This window comes from Macaca thibetana, chromosome 2 (genome assembly GCF_024542745.1).
Source record: "Macaca thibetana thibetana isolate TM-01 chromosome 2, ASM2454274v1, whole genome shotgun sequence".
Classification (NCBI taxonomy): Eukaryota; Metazoa; Chordata; class Mammalia; order Primates; family Cercopithecidae; genus Macaca; species Macaca thibetana.
Window position 1 is genome coordinate 1,469,443 of NC_065579.1, and position 16,359 is coordinate 1,485,801.

The 16,359-nt window shown below is 41.7% G+C and overlaps 1 protein-coding gene across 2 annotated transcripts in view; it reads right to left on the reverse strand.

Annotated features, from left to right (window-relative positions):
* Nucleotides 1–16,359, reverse strand: part of UBXN7 (UBX domain protein 7) — an 86,734-nt gene that overhangs the window by 15,001 nt on the left and 55,374 nt on the right. For both annotated transcript variants that reach the window (XM_050779179.1, XM_050779180.1), the window contains 5 exons: nt 10,685–10,831; nt 7,753–7,843; nt 6,618–6,745; nt 488–887; nt 2–81 (listed from right to left, as the gene is read on the reverse strand). In XM_050779179.1, coding sequence (XP_050635136.1) covers nt 2–81; nt 488–887; nt 6,618–6,745; nt 7,753–7,843; nt 10,685–10,831 — 846 coding nt within the window. The remainder of the gene's footprint in view (nt 1; nt 82–487; nt 888–6,617; nt 6,746–7,752; nt 7,844–10,684; nt 10,832–16,359) is intronic.

Genomic DNA, 16,359 nt, shown 5'->3' on the forward strand with positions numbered 1-16,359 from the left:
CTAGCAGTTTAGCTTGCTCTGGAAGAGTGATCTGTTCCCTTTTTCCATCTGGATACCGCAACATCAGCTGTGCTTTTGGTCCTAAAGGAAGGGTTTAAAAAAAAAACAAAAAACGGGATACAGGAGTTTAAGACAGAGTATTAGTTTAAATAAATATGTAAATAAATACAGCCATTCAGCAATTATTCAAGTGTTTTGCTGGAGTGCAGTGGTGTGATCTCAGCTCACTGCAACCTCCGCCTCCCTGGTTCAAGCCACTCTCCTGCCTCAGCCTCCCAAGTAGCTGGGACTATAGGCACATGCCACCATACCTGGCTAAGTTTTGCATTTTTAGTAGAGACAGGGTTTTGCCATGTTGGCCAGGCTGGTCTTGAACTCCTAACCTTGAACTTTTGAGATGGAGTCTCACGCTTGTTGCCCAGGCTGGAGTGCACGCCCAGCCCCAATATCCAAGTTTGAAGGAAAGTATGTCTATAATGTAACTCACCATTTACATCTATCCCCTCCACTACGCCATCTGATTTTTCAGGTGGCATCTCGAGTATCTCTGAATCTACGGCTGGCAATCCTTGGTGGTTTGTGGCTGTTCCAGTTCCAGGATCAGTTCTGACTGGGGGCTCAGTCAGCGGCCTTCTATTCTCCTCTTTTCTATGCCCCAAATCTTTATGGGGAGACTTTCTGGACTTGGCAAGATTCTCTACCTCTTCTTCTTCATCAGAGCCACAAACGGATATGAACTCCTCACTGCCAGAAAAAAGTTCAGATTCAGATTCTTCATCTGAGCGGCTATCCTGTTTTGTCTGTGTTGAATCGAAATGTGTTTCTTGTAAGGAGGCTCTGATGGCAGCTTCTAGCTGGCTGTCTTCACTTGCATCTATAAGGCTCTCCTGTGAGATGGAGTCATAAAACACAGGAAGAAAAACAAGTTAAACCAAAAAACAGGTCAAACAGCATAAGAAATATCATAGCTTGCCATTCATTATTATGTTCTGCTGACTGTATCCCTTCTACTTTAAGAGCAAGGACTGTGTCTTACATAGCCAAATTGGAATAGAGATATATACACATGTGTGTATACACACACACACAAACACACATATGTTTTTGTTGTTTTTTGTTTTATTTTGTTTTTGAGATGGAGTTTCACTCTTGTCGCCCAGGCTGGAGTGCAGTGGCGCAATCTTGGCTCACTGCAACCTCAGCCTTCCCAGGTTCAAGCGATTCTCCTGCCTCAGCCTCCTGAGTAGCTGGGATTACAAGCGCCCGCCACCATGCCCAGCTAATTTTTATTTACTTATTTTTTTGCATTTTTAGTAGAGATGGGGTTTCACCACGTTGGCCAGGCTGGTCTCAAACTCCCGACCTCGGCCTCCCAAAGTGCTGGGATGACAGGCGTGAGCCACCGCACCCAGCCTATATATATCTATATATTTTTTAAGAGACAGGGTCTCACTATGGTCCCCAGGCTGGTCTTGCGCTTCTGGGCTCAAGTGATCATAGGCATTTTTTAAAAATATCAAAATGAAGCCAGGCGTGGTGGCTCATGCCTGTAATCCCAGCACTTTGGGAGGCCAAGGCGGGTGGATCAAGAGGTCAAAAGATCGAGACCATCCTGGCCAACATGGTGAAACCCCGTCTCTACTAAAAATGATTAAGCTTAGTGAGAAAGACATGTTGAAAGCTGAGACAGACACAAAGCTAGGCCTCTTGCACCAAACAGCCAAGCTGTGAATGCAAGGAAAGGTTCTTGAAGGAAATTAAAAGTGCTACTCCAGTGAACACACAAATGATAACAAAGCAGGACAGGCCGGGCGCAGTGGCTCACACCTGCACTTTGGGAGGCTTGAGGTGGGCGGATCACCTGAGGTCAGGAGTTGGAGACCAGCCTGGCCAACATGGCGAAACCCCATCTCTACTAAAAATTCAAAAATTAGCTGGCCACGGTGGTGTGCGCCTGTAGTCCCAGCTACTTAGGATGCTGAGGCAGAAGAATCAATTGAACCCGGGAGGAGGAGGCTGCCGTGAGATCGTGCCACTGCACTCCAGCCTGGTGACAGAGCAAGACTCCACCTCAAAAACAAAACAAAACAAAAATCAAAATGAACAAAATCAAGAAACGTTTATGTATTACCTGCCTAGAGAAAGACAAGAATTAAAAGTTTTAACTATAAAGTCAAAACACCACTCTTTAAAATGACTAAAACATAGAGACCAGTGTTTACTTTGTTCACCACTTTATTCTTCAACTAGTAATTCCATTAATTATAATGAAGGTTTTCATCATGATAACGAGAAATGCAAACTTCTACAGTTTTTCCCTTTCGGTAAAGTTCTAATGCCATAGATTTTACTAAACTTAATGAATCACAAAATAATGTTGTTTGAGTGGAACTTACTCCTGACTCAAACATACTATAGAGGAAAAAAATTGTAAGATAATCTAAAGTTGAACACTGGATATCTCACGATATTACAGAATTACTGCTAATTTTTAAGGGTATAATAATGACATGGTGATAGTATTTTAAAAAATAAAAAAGCCTTTATCTTTTAAATATAAATCCCAGAGTATATATTAATGAAACAATGAATTCTGAGATTTGCTTCAAAATAATTCAGATATGGTGGGGGGAGGGGGGAGGGATTGCATTGGGATTTATACCTGATGTAAATGACGAGTTGATGGGTGCAGCGCACCAACATGGCACAGGTATACATATGTAACAAACCTGCACGTTATGCACATGTACCCTACAACTTAAAGTATAATAATAAATTTAAAAAAAAAAAGAAAAAAAAATAATAATAATAATAATTCAGATACGGGATATAGAGGAAAGAAGACTGGCCATCTGTTGATAATTACTGAAATAAGCTAATGAATACAAAGAGGCTCAATAAACTACTTCAACTTTGAATATGCTTAAAATTTTCCACAATAAATAGGTAAAAAAAAAAAAATGTGGGTTGCTAATAAAAAACTAAAGAAACCACATTTTGTTTTTTACTATCAGGCAATCATGTAGCAAAAAATTAAAGGGAAAAACGTTTTGTTTTTTGTTTTTTTTTTTGAGACAGGTTACTCTGTCACCCAGGCTGAAATGCAGTGGTGCAATCTTGGCTCACTACTCCCTCCACCTGCCAGGCTCAAGCAATCCTCCCACCTCAGCCTCCCAAGTAGCTGGGACTACAGGCATAAACCACTACACCCGGCCAAAAGAAAATTTAAAAATAAACTAATTTACCGCCCCTAAAAAGCAAGCAGAGGTGTCTGTGTGACATGCAATGGCTTAGGTGGATCGTGAATTTACAGCAATGACACTGCACAGATAGCGTGTAGCTTGACTTTAAAAATTGTGGCCATGGCAGACACTATCAGGCTCCTATTGAATTTCATTCTCCTCTGATTTCCTTACTTACAGAACCCTAATTAAGTTTATAAAACATGTTCAACTAAAAAATTCATTTTACTAATTTCTCTTGTAGCTAGAAAATAGTATTGAGCAATAGCAGTACTTATCGAAAAATTATAGAATTAAATGCTTATATTAGAAGAGAGAAAGGCATCAAATTAATGACCTAAGCTTCCCCACCTTAAAAAAAAAAAAAAAAAAAGAGAATACACCCAGGAAAAGAAAATAAAATTAAGCCCAAAGAAAACATAAATTAGCCGGGCGCGGTGGCTCAAGCCTGTAATCCCAGCACTTTGGGAGGCCGAGGCGGGCGGATCACAAGATCAGGAGATCGAGACCACAGTGAAACCCCGTCTCTACTAAAAATACAAAAAATTAGCCGGGCGCGGTGGCGGGCGCCTGTAGTCCTAGCTACTCAGGAGGCTGAGGCAGGAGAATGGCGTGAACCCAGGAGGCGGAGCTTGCAGTGAGCCGAGATCGCGCCACTGCACTCCAGCCTGGGCAACAGCGTGAGACTCTGTCTCAAAAAAAAAAAAAAAAAAAAGAAAACATAAATTAATAAATGACCTAGAAAGCAAATACAATAGAGAAAAATAAAAAACAAAAACACCACCAAAATCCCAAAGGCAATTGTTGTTGTTGTTTTTAAGAGACAGAGTCTTACTGCTACCCAAAGACTGGAGTGCAGTGACCTCACAGGCATGATCACAGCACAGCACATTCCTGAACTCCTGGCTCAAGCAATATTCCTGCCAAGCAGATGGGACTACAGGCACATGCCACACCCCCACTGGTTCCTTGAGATCAATAAAACTACTAAGCCTCTAGCTAGACTGTCGGGGGAAAAAGGGAAGCCAAAAATTACCAAAAACAGAATTAAGAGAGGGGACAACTATAATCTCTATAGTGATTAATGGCATCACAGGGACTATAATGAACTCGTCAATATAGTAAAATGAACAAACCCCTAGAAAGATACAGCTTGCTAAAGCTTATCCAAGAAGAAACAGATAACCAAGTAGTCAGGTATCCACCAATAAGACTGAATTTGTAGTTTAAAACTTTCCACAAAAAAAACCTCTAGGCCCATGTCGCTTCACTGGTAAATATCATCAAACATTAAGGAAAAAGTAATAACAATTCTACAGACACTACTGCAGATAACAGAAGAGGAAGAAACACTTCTCAATTTATTGTGAGGTCAGCATTAACATGCTACCAAAAGCAGAACATGACATTATGAAGCATTCCACGGAAGAGAGGGAACAACAACAAAAAAGCGCCCAAAAAACTGTAAATCAAGCAGGACTGCCTGAGGTCAACAAAATTTCTATACTATCCCTAAGGGCTTTTCCTTAAATAGGCACTTTATTATAGGTGATAACTGAAGGAAGTGTTCCTCACATCTTCTAAAACTATTTTTAGGCTGGGCATGGTATGGTGGTTCATGCTTATAATCCCAGCACTTTGGGAGGCCAAGGCAGGAGAATGGCTTGAGCTTAGGAGTTTCAGATCAGGCTGAGCAACATAGCGAGATCCTGCCTCCACAAAAATAAAAAATTAGCCAGGCAAGATGGTGCACACCCGTAGTCCTAGCTACTCAGGAGGCGGAGGCAAGATGATCGACTGAGCCCAGGAGTTCAAGGCTAGCAAGTTTTTTTTTTTTTTTTTTCCATGTTCTCTCAAGGTTGCAAGGACTACAGTGAGTTAATATTATGCCACTGCAGTCCAGCCTGGGCAACAGTGTGAGACCACATCTCAAAAAACACAATACAATACAGTACAACACAACACAACACAATAAAAATTTTGCTGGGTGTGGTGCTCACGCCCAGAATCCCAACACTTTGGGAGGCTGAGGCAGGAGGATTGCTTGAGGCCAGTTTGAGGCCAGCCTGGACAACATATGGAGACCTCCGTCTCTACAAAAATTTAAAAACTTAGCTGGCATGGTGATGCACATCTGTGGTCCCAGCTACTTAGGAGGCTGAGGTGGAAGGATCGCTTGAGCTCAAGAGGTGGAGGCTGTAGTGAGCCATAATCACACCACTGCACTGCTGCTTGAGAAACGGAACAAGATCCTGTCTAAAGAAAAAAACAGGCCGGGCGAGCTGGCTCACAACTGTAATCCCAGCACTTCGGGAGGCCGAGGAAGGCAGATCACTTGAAGTCAGGAGTTCGAGACCAGCCTACCCAACAAGGCGAAACCCCGTCTCTACTAAAAATACAAAAATTAGCCGGATGCGGTGGTGCATGTCTGTAATCCCAGCTACTTGGGAGGCCAAGACAGGAGAATTGCTTGAACCCGGAAGGCGGAGGTTGCAGTGAGCCGAGATCACACCACTGCTCTCTAGCCCTAGTGACAGAACAAGACTCCGGCTCAAAAAAAAAAAAAACCCAATAAAACAAAACTATTTTTATCCCTACAGCTATCAAACCCAAATAGCCATGAAAACCTATGTGAGATTGCTGTATCTTTGCAAGTTCAGTCTCTTATTTGTAACTAATCTTGATACCAATTATCAAACATGTCTACCTAGTGACAGTACATTCTAGAAATTAAGTATAGAAATAAATTCTAGGAGGGACAGAGAGCCAGGCCCTAAAACTATATTAACCAATAATAACGCTCCACTATACCACAAGAGTTGTTCCAACAAAAACGAAAAACACCACTTCCGGCCGGCTATGGTGGTGTGTACCTGTAGTCCTAGCTACTCGGGCAGTTGAGGTGAGAAGACTGCTTCAGCCCAGGAGTTCCAGGACAGCCTGGGCAAAATAGCAAGATCCTATCTCCAGAACAAAACACAAAACACACAAAAAACCCACCACTTGCACTGCTGTTTAGACCTGGCTATCAGAAGCCCTCCCAGAGCTGTCCCTAAGGAAATAGATCCCTCTACCAATGGGCTTGCCAGATCAGTCCTCCTGCTCAACCTATTCACATTGCTTCCTTCTAAATCCAGATCTGGGGGCATCTGCCTGCACTCTAGCTGCAAGACAGACTGGGAGGAGTATGAGTATCATGATTTCACCGAGAAGATGGAACTCTCAAATGGGAAATTGAGGAGGATATCTAAGATGCTATAGCCACAAGTGACAGTTGTCCACTTATCATTACCATCTTAACATCAAACATTTTATGTAAGATGCTTATGACCAATTACATTTATTTTCCCATCACTACCTCCTAATTATACTTACTGAACGGGCACATTTTTTGGGGGGACTGCTAGAAAGTCCATCCAGTTGTCCATGTTCACCCAGAAATCCCGTCACTTGGTCCAAGAAAGAAGATACATCTAACTGGTGCCATTCTACTAGCTTCTGACCTAAAGATTAAAACCAGGATATATAAATATAATATCTATAATCTTTCTGAACATTCTCATTAAGTATCCCTTTCAGCATATGCATAATTGAAGTGTACTGTAAAGACACATCCCCTCCACCAGCTTATGCTATATACTGTCTTCATAACCTAGAAGTCACATCAATTATACTCACCTAACAGATTCCCACCCATCATGATAGAGCAACCATCTTATCTGCTGCTATCACTTACTGCCATTTAGGAAGAAGAGATTCAGAGAAAGCAATATTATATAAAACACAATTAATTAATAAAACCAGCTCCACCCTCTGCTTCTTGGGTGGGATCACAACTAGTATCTGGGCAATCTTAACATTTTAATGATTAAAAAAATTTAGGCTGGGCGCGGTGGCTCACGCTTGTAATCCCAGCACTTTGGGAGGCCGAGGCGGGTGGATCACGAGGTCAGGAGATCGAGACCATCCTGGCTAACACAGTGAAACCCCGTCTCTACTAAAAACTACAAAAAAAACTAGCCGGGCGAGGTGGCGGGCGCCTGTAGTCCCAGCTACTCGGGAGGCTGAGGCAGGAGAATGGCGTAAACCCGGGAGGCGGAGCTTGCAGTGAGCTGAGATCCGGCCACTGCACTCCAGCCTGGGCGACACAGCGAGACTCCGTCTCAAAAAACAAACAAACAAACAAACAAACAAACAAAAACCAAAAACAAAACAAAAAAAACTTTAAAAAAAATTCCTTTAAAAAGGTAAGATGAATATATCAGTTATTCTTCAAAAGAACAGAACTGCACAAACATAAAATACTACCATCTCCCAATGTTGCCAGAAAAAGATGTCTTAACTACATACATCAATAGATGTTTAAATAATATAAAGGGGAAAAAAAACAGGAAGCCTTCACCTAAATTACTATAATTCTGAAAACAGATCCAGTCAAATATTAAAGATCAATTGAGATAACTGAAAGACAAGTGATAGGTTAAAAGTTGCACGCTGATATAAATCTTACCTGTCCGTGGGTCCAATATGGAAACATAGGGGAAATCCCCTAACTTATAAAACTGTATGTATCTCTGACCTTCCTCACTGTCATGATAAACCTGTTAAATCATTGATATAAAAAAAAAAGTCAGCCTCTAAGAAAAGAACCAACTATAACCTTGTTATATACCAACATCAATTAGCTCTCCAAATACACCTCTGGCATATGTATTAAGATCTCACTCCTACACGAAAGAGATAATGAAGGTCATCTGGTTCGAACTCCTTCAACTTCCTACTTTTAGCACCCTCTGGAAATTTACCATAAACATATCAATCCATTCCTCTTCCTTTCCCAGTTCAGATGAGGTATCCTTCTTCCCGCTCAAGTTATCTGTCAACCTATGTCATTCATAACTCTCAACCATATACATCTTAATAAATCACAATGTATTAAGATTATGGGCCGGTCGTGGCGGCTCACACCTGTAATCCCAGCACTTTGGGAGGCCGAGGCAAGTGGATCACAGGTCAGGAGATCGAGACCATCCTGGCCAACATGTGAAACCCCCATCTCTACTAAAATACAAAAAGTTAGCTGGGCATGGTGATGCGTGCCTGTAGTCCCAACTACTCAGGAGACCGAGGCAGGGGAATTGCTTGAACCTGGGAGACAGAGACTGTAGCAAGCCGAGATCGCGGCACTGTACTCTAGCCCAGCAACAATGCAAGACTCTGTCTCAAAAAAAAAAAAAAAAAAAAAAAAAAAAAAAAAAGATTATGGCTCTGCATGGTGGCTCGCACCTATAACCCTAGCACTTTGTGGGGCAGAGGCAGAGGACAGCTTGAGGACAGGAGTTTGAGACCAGCCTGGGCAACATAGCAAAACCCCATCTCTACAAGAAGTTTGTTTTTGTTTTTAAATTAGCCAGGTTTAATGGTGTGCACCTATAGTCCCAGCAACTCAGGAGACTGAGGTGGGAAGATCTCTTGAGCCTATAGGGGTTAGAGGCTGCAGTGAGCTATGACTGCACCACTGTATTCCAGCCTGGGTGACAGAGCAAGACCCTATTTATAGAAAGAAAGAAGAAAGAAAAAGAGAAAGAGAGAAAGAGAGAGAGAGAGAGAGAGAGAAAGAGAGAGAGAGGGGGAGAGAGAGAGAGAGAGAGAGACAAAGAAAGACAGAAAGAAAGAAACAAACAAACGAAAGAAAGAAAGAAAAAGAAAGAAAGAAAGAAAAAGAAAGAAAGAAAGAAAGAAAAAAGGATTATAAGCTCTAGAGTTCAGCACTGTGCTAAGCAATGAGCTGCTCGATCAATATTTGTTGAATAAAATACAAGGAATTTTACCATTAAAATTACATTAAATTTAGGGGCCTGTAAAATATACACAGGCAAATTAATAACATTAATAGCATATCTTACAGTAGGGGAAAAAATTAAGTTCATTTGTAAGTTTTTATTTTCTATAACTTTCCACAAAATAAAAAAAATTGAGCTGGCACGGTGATTCATGCTTGTAATCCCAGCACTTTGGGAAGCCAAGGGAAGCAGATGGCTTGGGCCCAGGAGTTCGAGACGAGCCTGGGCAATATGGCAGGACCCCATCTCTACAAAAAAAAAAAAAAAAAAAAAAAAAACCATTATATGGGCATGGTGGTGCATGTTTGTGGTCCCAACTACTCAAGAAACTGAGGTGGGAAGATCATTTGAGCCCAGGAAGTCAAGGCTAAGCCATGTTCATGCCACTGCATTGCAGCCTGGGTGACAGAGCAAAACCCTGTCTCACAGTAGGGGAAAAATGATACAAGGTCTCTAATCTTATCTCATTAGCTAGGAAGACTAAAGTGACATGTCTAAGAACACAGAATTAAAAAGTATCAAACCCAAGCTAAAATCTAAGTCTTAGCCAAATGCTTCCAATGACCTCAAGATCTTCTATACCTGCACTGTCTCATACAGCAACCACTACCCAGAAGTGGCTACTGAAGCACCTGAAATTTGGCTACTCCAAATAGAGAAGGGATGTAAGTATAAATACAAACCATATCTTGAAGACTTAACACCAAATAAAAGCAAATCATCTCATTATTTTTGTATTAGTTATACAGGTATATTGATTTAACCAAATATATTATTTAAATTAATTTTGCCTATTTTGATTAATCTTTTTTTTTGAGACAGAGTCTCGCTCTGTCACCCAGGCTGGAGTGCAGTGGCCAGATCTCAGCTCACTGCAGCCTCCGCCTCCCAGGTTTACGCCATTCTCCTGCCTCAGCCTCCCGAGTAGCTGGGACTACAGGCGCTCGCCACCTCGCCCGGCTAGTTTTTTTGTATTTTTTTTAGTAGAGACGGGGTTTCACAGTGTTAGCCAGGATGGTCTCGATCTCCTGACCTCGTGATCTGCCTGTCTCGGCCTCCCAAAGTGCTGGGATTACAGGCTTGAGCCACCATGCCCGGCCGATTAATCTTTTTTAACGTGGCTACTGGAAAAATTTAAATTATGTGTATAGCTTACATTATATTTCTACTGAACAGTACAGTTTGTTTTGTTTTGTGTTGTTTTGAGACGGAGTCTTGCTCTGTTGCCCAGGCTGGAGTGTAATGGTACGATCTTGGCTCACTGAAATCTCCACTCCCTGGGTTTAAGTGATTCTCCTGCCTCAGCCTCTCGAGTAGCTGGGATTATAGGCGCCCGCCACCACGCCTGGCTAATTTTTTGTATTTTTAGTAGAGACGGGGTTTCACCGTGTTGGCCAGGCTGGTCTCGAACTCCTGACCTCAGGTGATCCGCCAGCCTCAGCCTCCCAAAGTGCTAGGATTACAGGCGTAAGCTACTGCCCCCAGCCGGTTTTACCTTTTTTAAATGTCTTAATTCATTATAACCCAATTCCTTTCCCTCAACATCCCACACTACAAAAGTAAAATTCTACAAAACTTCTGATTAACTCTCCTTCTCACCTGCCAGAAAATGAAATGTTCCCGGATAATATTCTTCACAGCTTCGTTGCTCCACACGTCGCGGTTGAGGCACTGACAGGCAAAGTCTTGCACATTTTGAATGTTTATCATCAGCCACTTATTTTGCATCTGGCCACACTCTTTGGCCTGCAAAAGTAAAGTTACACATTTGTTAGAAATAATTTCTACTTGGTGACAGATGTTTCCATAGTTGTTCAGAGGTTGTCTTTCACTAAAAATACTAAGTTTTTGCCCAGATATAACATCTAGAGTTTTCAGTATTTATATATTCTATATATTTACTTTGCATATGCATGTATAACTATACTGTCCATTTCAAGCACTTCTCAAATTTAAATTAACTCATTTCTTTTTTATCCAGTTATCTGTTATAATGGCTGATCTTTTTCTTTCTTTCTTTCTTTTTTTTTCTTGAGACAAAGTCTAACTATTGCCCAGGTTGGAGTGCAGTGGTGCAGTCTTAGCTCACCACAACCTCCACCTCCTGAGTTCAAGTGATTCTCCTGCTTCAGCCTCCTAAGTAGTTGGGATTAAAGGCGTGCCCCAACATGCCTGGCTAATTTTTGTATTTTTAGTAGAGACAGGATATCAACATGTTGGCCAGGCTGGTCTCAAACTTCTGACCTCAAATGACCCGTCCACCTTGGCCTCCCAAAGTGCTGGAATTACAGGTGTGACCCACCATGCCCGGTAATGGCTAAATTTTTAATGTATGTTTAAACATCTTTACCCGAAAAGGATTCAACAAACTTAAGATCAAGTCACATAATTTTATTCTCTTGCAACCTCCATCAACAAAATTTTTTTTTTTTTTTTTGAGACGTGTTTCGCTCTTATTGCCCAGGTTGGAGCACAATGGCACGGTCTCGGCTCACTGCAACCTCCACCTACTAGGTTCAAGTGATTTTCCTGCCTTAGCCTACCGAGTAGCTGGGATTACACGTCTGTGCTAACATGCCTAATTTTTTATATATTTTTAGTAGAGAGACGGGGTTTCACCATGTTGGCCAGGCTGATCTCGAACTCCTGACCTCAGGTGAGGCACCCATCTCAGCCTCCCAAAGTGCTGGGATTACAGGCGTGAGCCACTGTGCCCAGCCAAATATACTTCTTTTTTTTTTTTTTTTTTTTTTTTTTTTGAGACGGAGTCTCGCTCTGTCGCCCAGGCTGGAGTGCAGTGGCCTGATCTCAGCTCACTGCAAGCTCCGCCTCCCGGGTTCACGCCATTCTCCTGCCTCAGCCTCCCGAGTAGCTGGGACTACAGGCGCCCGCCACCTCGCCCGGCTAGTTTTTTGTAGTTTTAGTAGAGACGGGGTTTCACTGTGTTCACCAGGATGGTCTCGATCTCCTGACCTCGTGATCCACCCGTCTCGGCCTCCCAAAGTGCTGGGATTACAGGCTTGAGCCACCGCGCCCGGCTGGTAATATACTTCTTTTTAATGAAAGCAATTGGTGTGCATATTTTATTTTGTTTTCTTCAACATCATTTCTGGAACATTTTTAAACATCATATTAATCTTAATTATTAGGCATATTTGCTATATTGGAGAATCACCCTAAACATTTTAGTAAAAACTGCTGAGAGTTTTTTCTCTTAAGAGTTATCTTCCTAGGAGCAGATTTCAAAAATTGGGATTACAAGGTCAAAGAATGTTTGAGAATGATCCCCAAACAACTCTACGATTCGTACCACAAATATCAATATATCAATCATTAGTGTGTGCCTTTTGCCTGTCAGTCCCTTGTCAGCATAAAGACCCATGAAATGCTGCTGAGTGGAAAACAATGGCAGAAAAGCAAATGAGCAAATAAATGCTGCCTCAAATCTCTGCCTAGGAAAGAACAGTGACACGAAACCACAGTTTTGGAATAACTTTATCCTACAACAATATTCTTCTCCAAATCAGTGTGACATGGGAAAATCTTACGAATCAATGAATTTGGTGTAATAACAATCCAAGAACACACTGGACATCATTTTGTGGGTATTGAAAAATGTAAGACGGAGAATATCTTCTGTTTTAAGAAAGTTAACATCATCTCACAAATAGCATTTTTTGTATGAATCCCCCAGAATAAATTATTTTCTTTTTTTGTTGTTTACATTTTTTGTAGAGATGGGGGTTTCACTATGTTGGCCAGGCTGGTTTGGAACACCTAACCTCAAATGATCCTCCTGCCCTGGCCTCCAAAAGTCCTGGGATTACAGGTGTCAGTCACCCCACTCAGCCCCAGAATATATGATCTTCTAATATTTGCTTACTGATTCCATGGGTGAAAACCCAAGGTCTAAAAAGAAATATCCTTATATTGAGCCAGGAAGCTGCATTTAACTGGTCAAAGGCTTATTTTAAAATATACAAATATAATAATTTCTTGCTTATAGGAAGTAATATTTCCATTTACTTCCTTATAGGACAAAGATTTAAAAAGTGAATGATAAATGAATAATTAAGCTGCTTTAACTACAGAAACAGTATTTGAAAATAAACGGAAAAATGACCATACATTCTAGAGACAGACTAGAGAGCATATATTCCTATAACAGGGTAAATTTACAGAAGTCTGCCCCAAAAACACTGACAAGAAAAAAATTTACAAAACTGAAAATGAATAAAAGTCCAGAGTTTAAAATGGAAGAGTCTTTTTTTTGTGTGTGTGCTTTTAAAAATTTGTTTACTCACATTCATGCTTTCATTAGCTCAGATTTATTCATTCAACAAATACTGAGTACTCATCATGTTTCAGATACAGTTAGAGACACTGAAGTTATAGCAGTTCTAAAACATAAAAATTCCTGCCTTCATGAAGCTTCCAATGGGGGAGAAACCTAATACTAGCAAAAGAAACTTGGAAATGATACTAACCACACTGAAGATACTGTTAAAAAGTTGTTACTGCTAAAAGGAAGGGTCCAAAGACACAATTTTCAAACAAAACAACAATATTGGGAGGGAATAAAAGAGTCTTGAATAGGCCGGGTGCAGTGGCTCACACCTGTAATCCCACCACTTTGGGAGGCCGAGGCAGGTGGATCACCTGAGGTCAGGAGTTCAAGACCGGCCTGACCAACATGGTGAAATCCCGTTTCTACTAAAAATACAAAAATTAGCCAGACGTGGTGGTGGGCGCCTGTGATCCCAGCTTCTCAGGAGGCTGAGGCAGGAGAATTGCTTGAACCTGGGCAGCAGAGGTTGCAGTGAGCCGAGATCGTGCCATTGTACTCCAGCCTGGGCAACAGAGTGAGACTCTGCCTCAAAAAAAAAAAAAAAAAAAAAAAAAAAAAAAGAAAGAAAGAAAAGAAAAGAAAAAAGAGTCTTGAATAAGTCTAGAGCGCTCATGTACAACCGAGGACTATACTTAATAATAATGTCTTATACACTGAAAATGTGCTCAGAGTAGGTTATTAGGTGCTCTTACCACACACATACCACTAAAAAGACAATTATGGAAGGTAAGGATAGGTTACTTTGCTTGACTGTAGTAATCATTTTACTATTCTTCATGTTATACATCTTAAATATGTACAGTAGGCTGGAGCAGTGGCTCACACCTATAATCCCACTGCCTTGGGAGGCCAAGACATGAGGATTGCTTAAGGCAAGGAGTTCGAGACCACCCTGGGCAACACAGTAAGACCCCATCTCTAAAAAGATTTAAAATAATTAAATATATACAATTTAAAAAGAGAGAGTCTTAAAAAAAAATCTAAGTATACCAATTATGTGAGTCAAGGACTGGAGGTGAGAATGGGCCATGAGAAAAATAATCTCCTCATGGAAGAAGATTATCATGAAAGAAGATTACTGAATCCTTGGAATGGATTAGGCTGTTCTGAATCAACATTTCAAAGCCATTATAATGGAGACCCCAGAGTAAAACAGTGGGAGACCAACATCTCTCCCAGTACCAGTCAGATCAGGAAGGCCGGGCGCGGTGGCTCACGCCTACAATCCCAACACTTTGGGAGGCCGAGGTGGGCCAATCATTTGAGCCCAAGAGTTCCAGACCAGCCTGGCCAACACAGCGAAACCTATCTCTACTAACAACACTAAAATTAGACGAGGGTGGAGGTGCATGCCTGTAATCCCATCTACTTGGGTAGCTGAGGCACAAGAATTGCTTGAATCAGAGGTTGCAGTGAGCTGGGATCATGCCACTGCACTCCAGCCTGGGCAACAGGGCAAGACTGCCTCAAAAAAAGAAACGAAAATGTACGATTTGAACAAATTTAGTATGTTTCAGTAAATATATATGCATAAAGTCAAGAAGAAAATAAAATATACACAGTACTTTTTTATGGAAATGGAAATTACAATTTCATTTTTCCTTATTCATTTTATAAATTTCAATGATTTGTCTAATTTGAATAAAGTTAAATGTAAACAATATATAAGTTTAATCAGAAAAATGTTATATATTGCCAGGCGCGGTGGCTCACTCCTGTAATCCCAGCACTTTGGGAGGCCGAGGTGGGTGGATCACCTGAGGTCAGGAGTTTGACACCAGCTTGACCAATATGGTGAAACCCTGTCTCTACTAAAATTACAAAAATTAGCTGGGAGTGGTGGTGTGTGCCTGTAGTTGCAGCTACTTGGGAGGGTGAGGCAGGAGAATCGCTTGAACCCAGGAGGCGGAGGTTGCAGTGAGTCGAGATCACGCCACTGCACTCCTGCCTGGGTGACAGAGCAAGACTCTGTCAAAAAAGAAAAAGAAAAAGAAAAAAAAAATTAGTTACTAAGTAGGCTCTTCTTCACATTTTCGGCTACATATTTTAACTTGCATTTATACTAAATACTTTTGAAATTAACAAAATACTCTTAGGGCTAGGTGCACATGTAATGGGATACCAATTTAAAATGTGGGGTTTTTTTCTCTCATGAAATTAGAAATATTGGCAGGGTTCCGTGGCTCACACCGGTAATCCCAGAACTCTGGGAGGCCAAGGCCGGTTGACCATTGGAGCTCAGGAGTTCAAGACCAACCTGGGCAACATGGCAAAACCTCATCTCTACAAAAAATACAAAATTTAGCCAGGCATGGTGGCACGTGCCCATAATCCCAACTACTTGGGGGGCTGAGGTGGGCAGATCACTTGAGCCCAGAAGTTGGGGCTGCAGTGAGCTTAGATCGTGAGGAAGGGAGGGAGGGAGGGAGGGAGGAAGGGAGGGAGGGAGGGAGGGAGGGAGGGAGGGAGGGAGGGAGGGAGGGAGGGAGGGAGGGAGGGAGGATTACAGAAATTATTCTGATTCTTTCTGCACAATATTCTTTCTGGCATAATCACGATTTCATCAAGGCTAATTGAACTGTTTTAGGCCCTGTGGACACATAACAGTCAAGAAAACGAGGTCCCTGTGTTCACACAGCTCACAGGATGGTGGGGAAAGAAAACAAAGGAAACGTTCCCTTGCCCAGGTCAGACCATTTGGCCTCAGTGTTTAGCTCACTCAGCTGGTTTTCTTGACTGTGCCAGCTCCTTCCAACATCAGTATGTCCACACTGTATTATCTACTCTTCCCTCAGACCTCCCCACCGTTCGTATTCCCTCGCTTCACTAAGGTTTCTATTCATATCTCATCCTTTCAGAAATCTTCTCTAATCTTCCTAATACAGTCCTTTCTCCTCACAATTACAAACACATGTGGAACCTATGA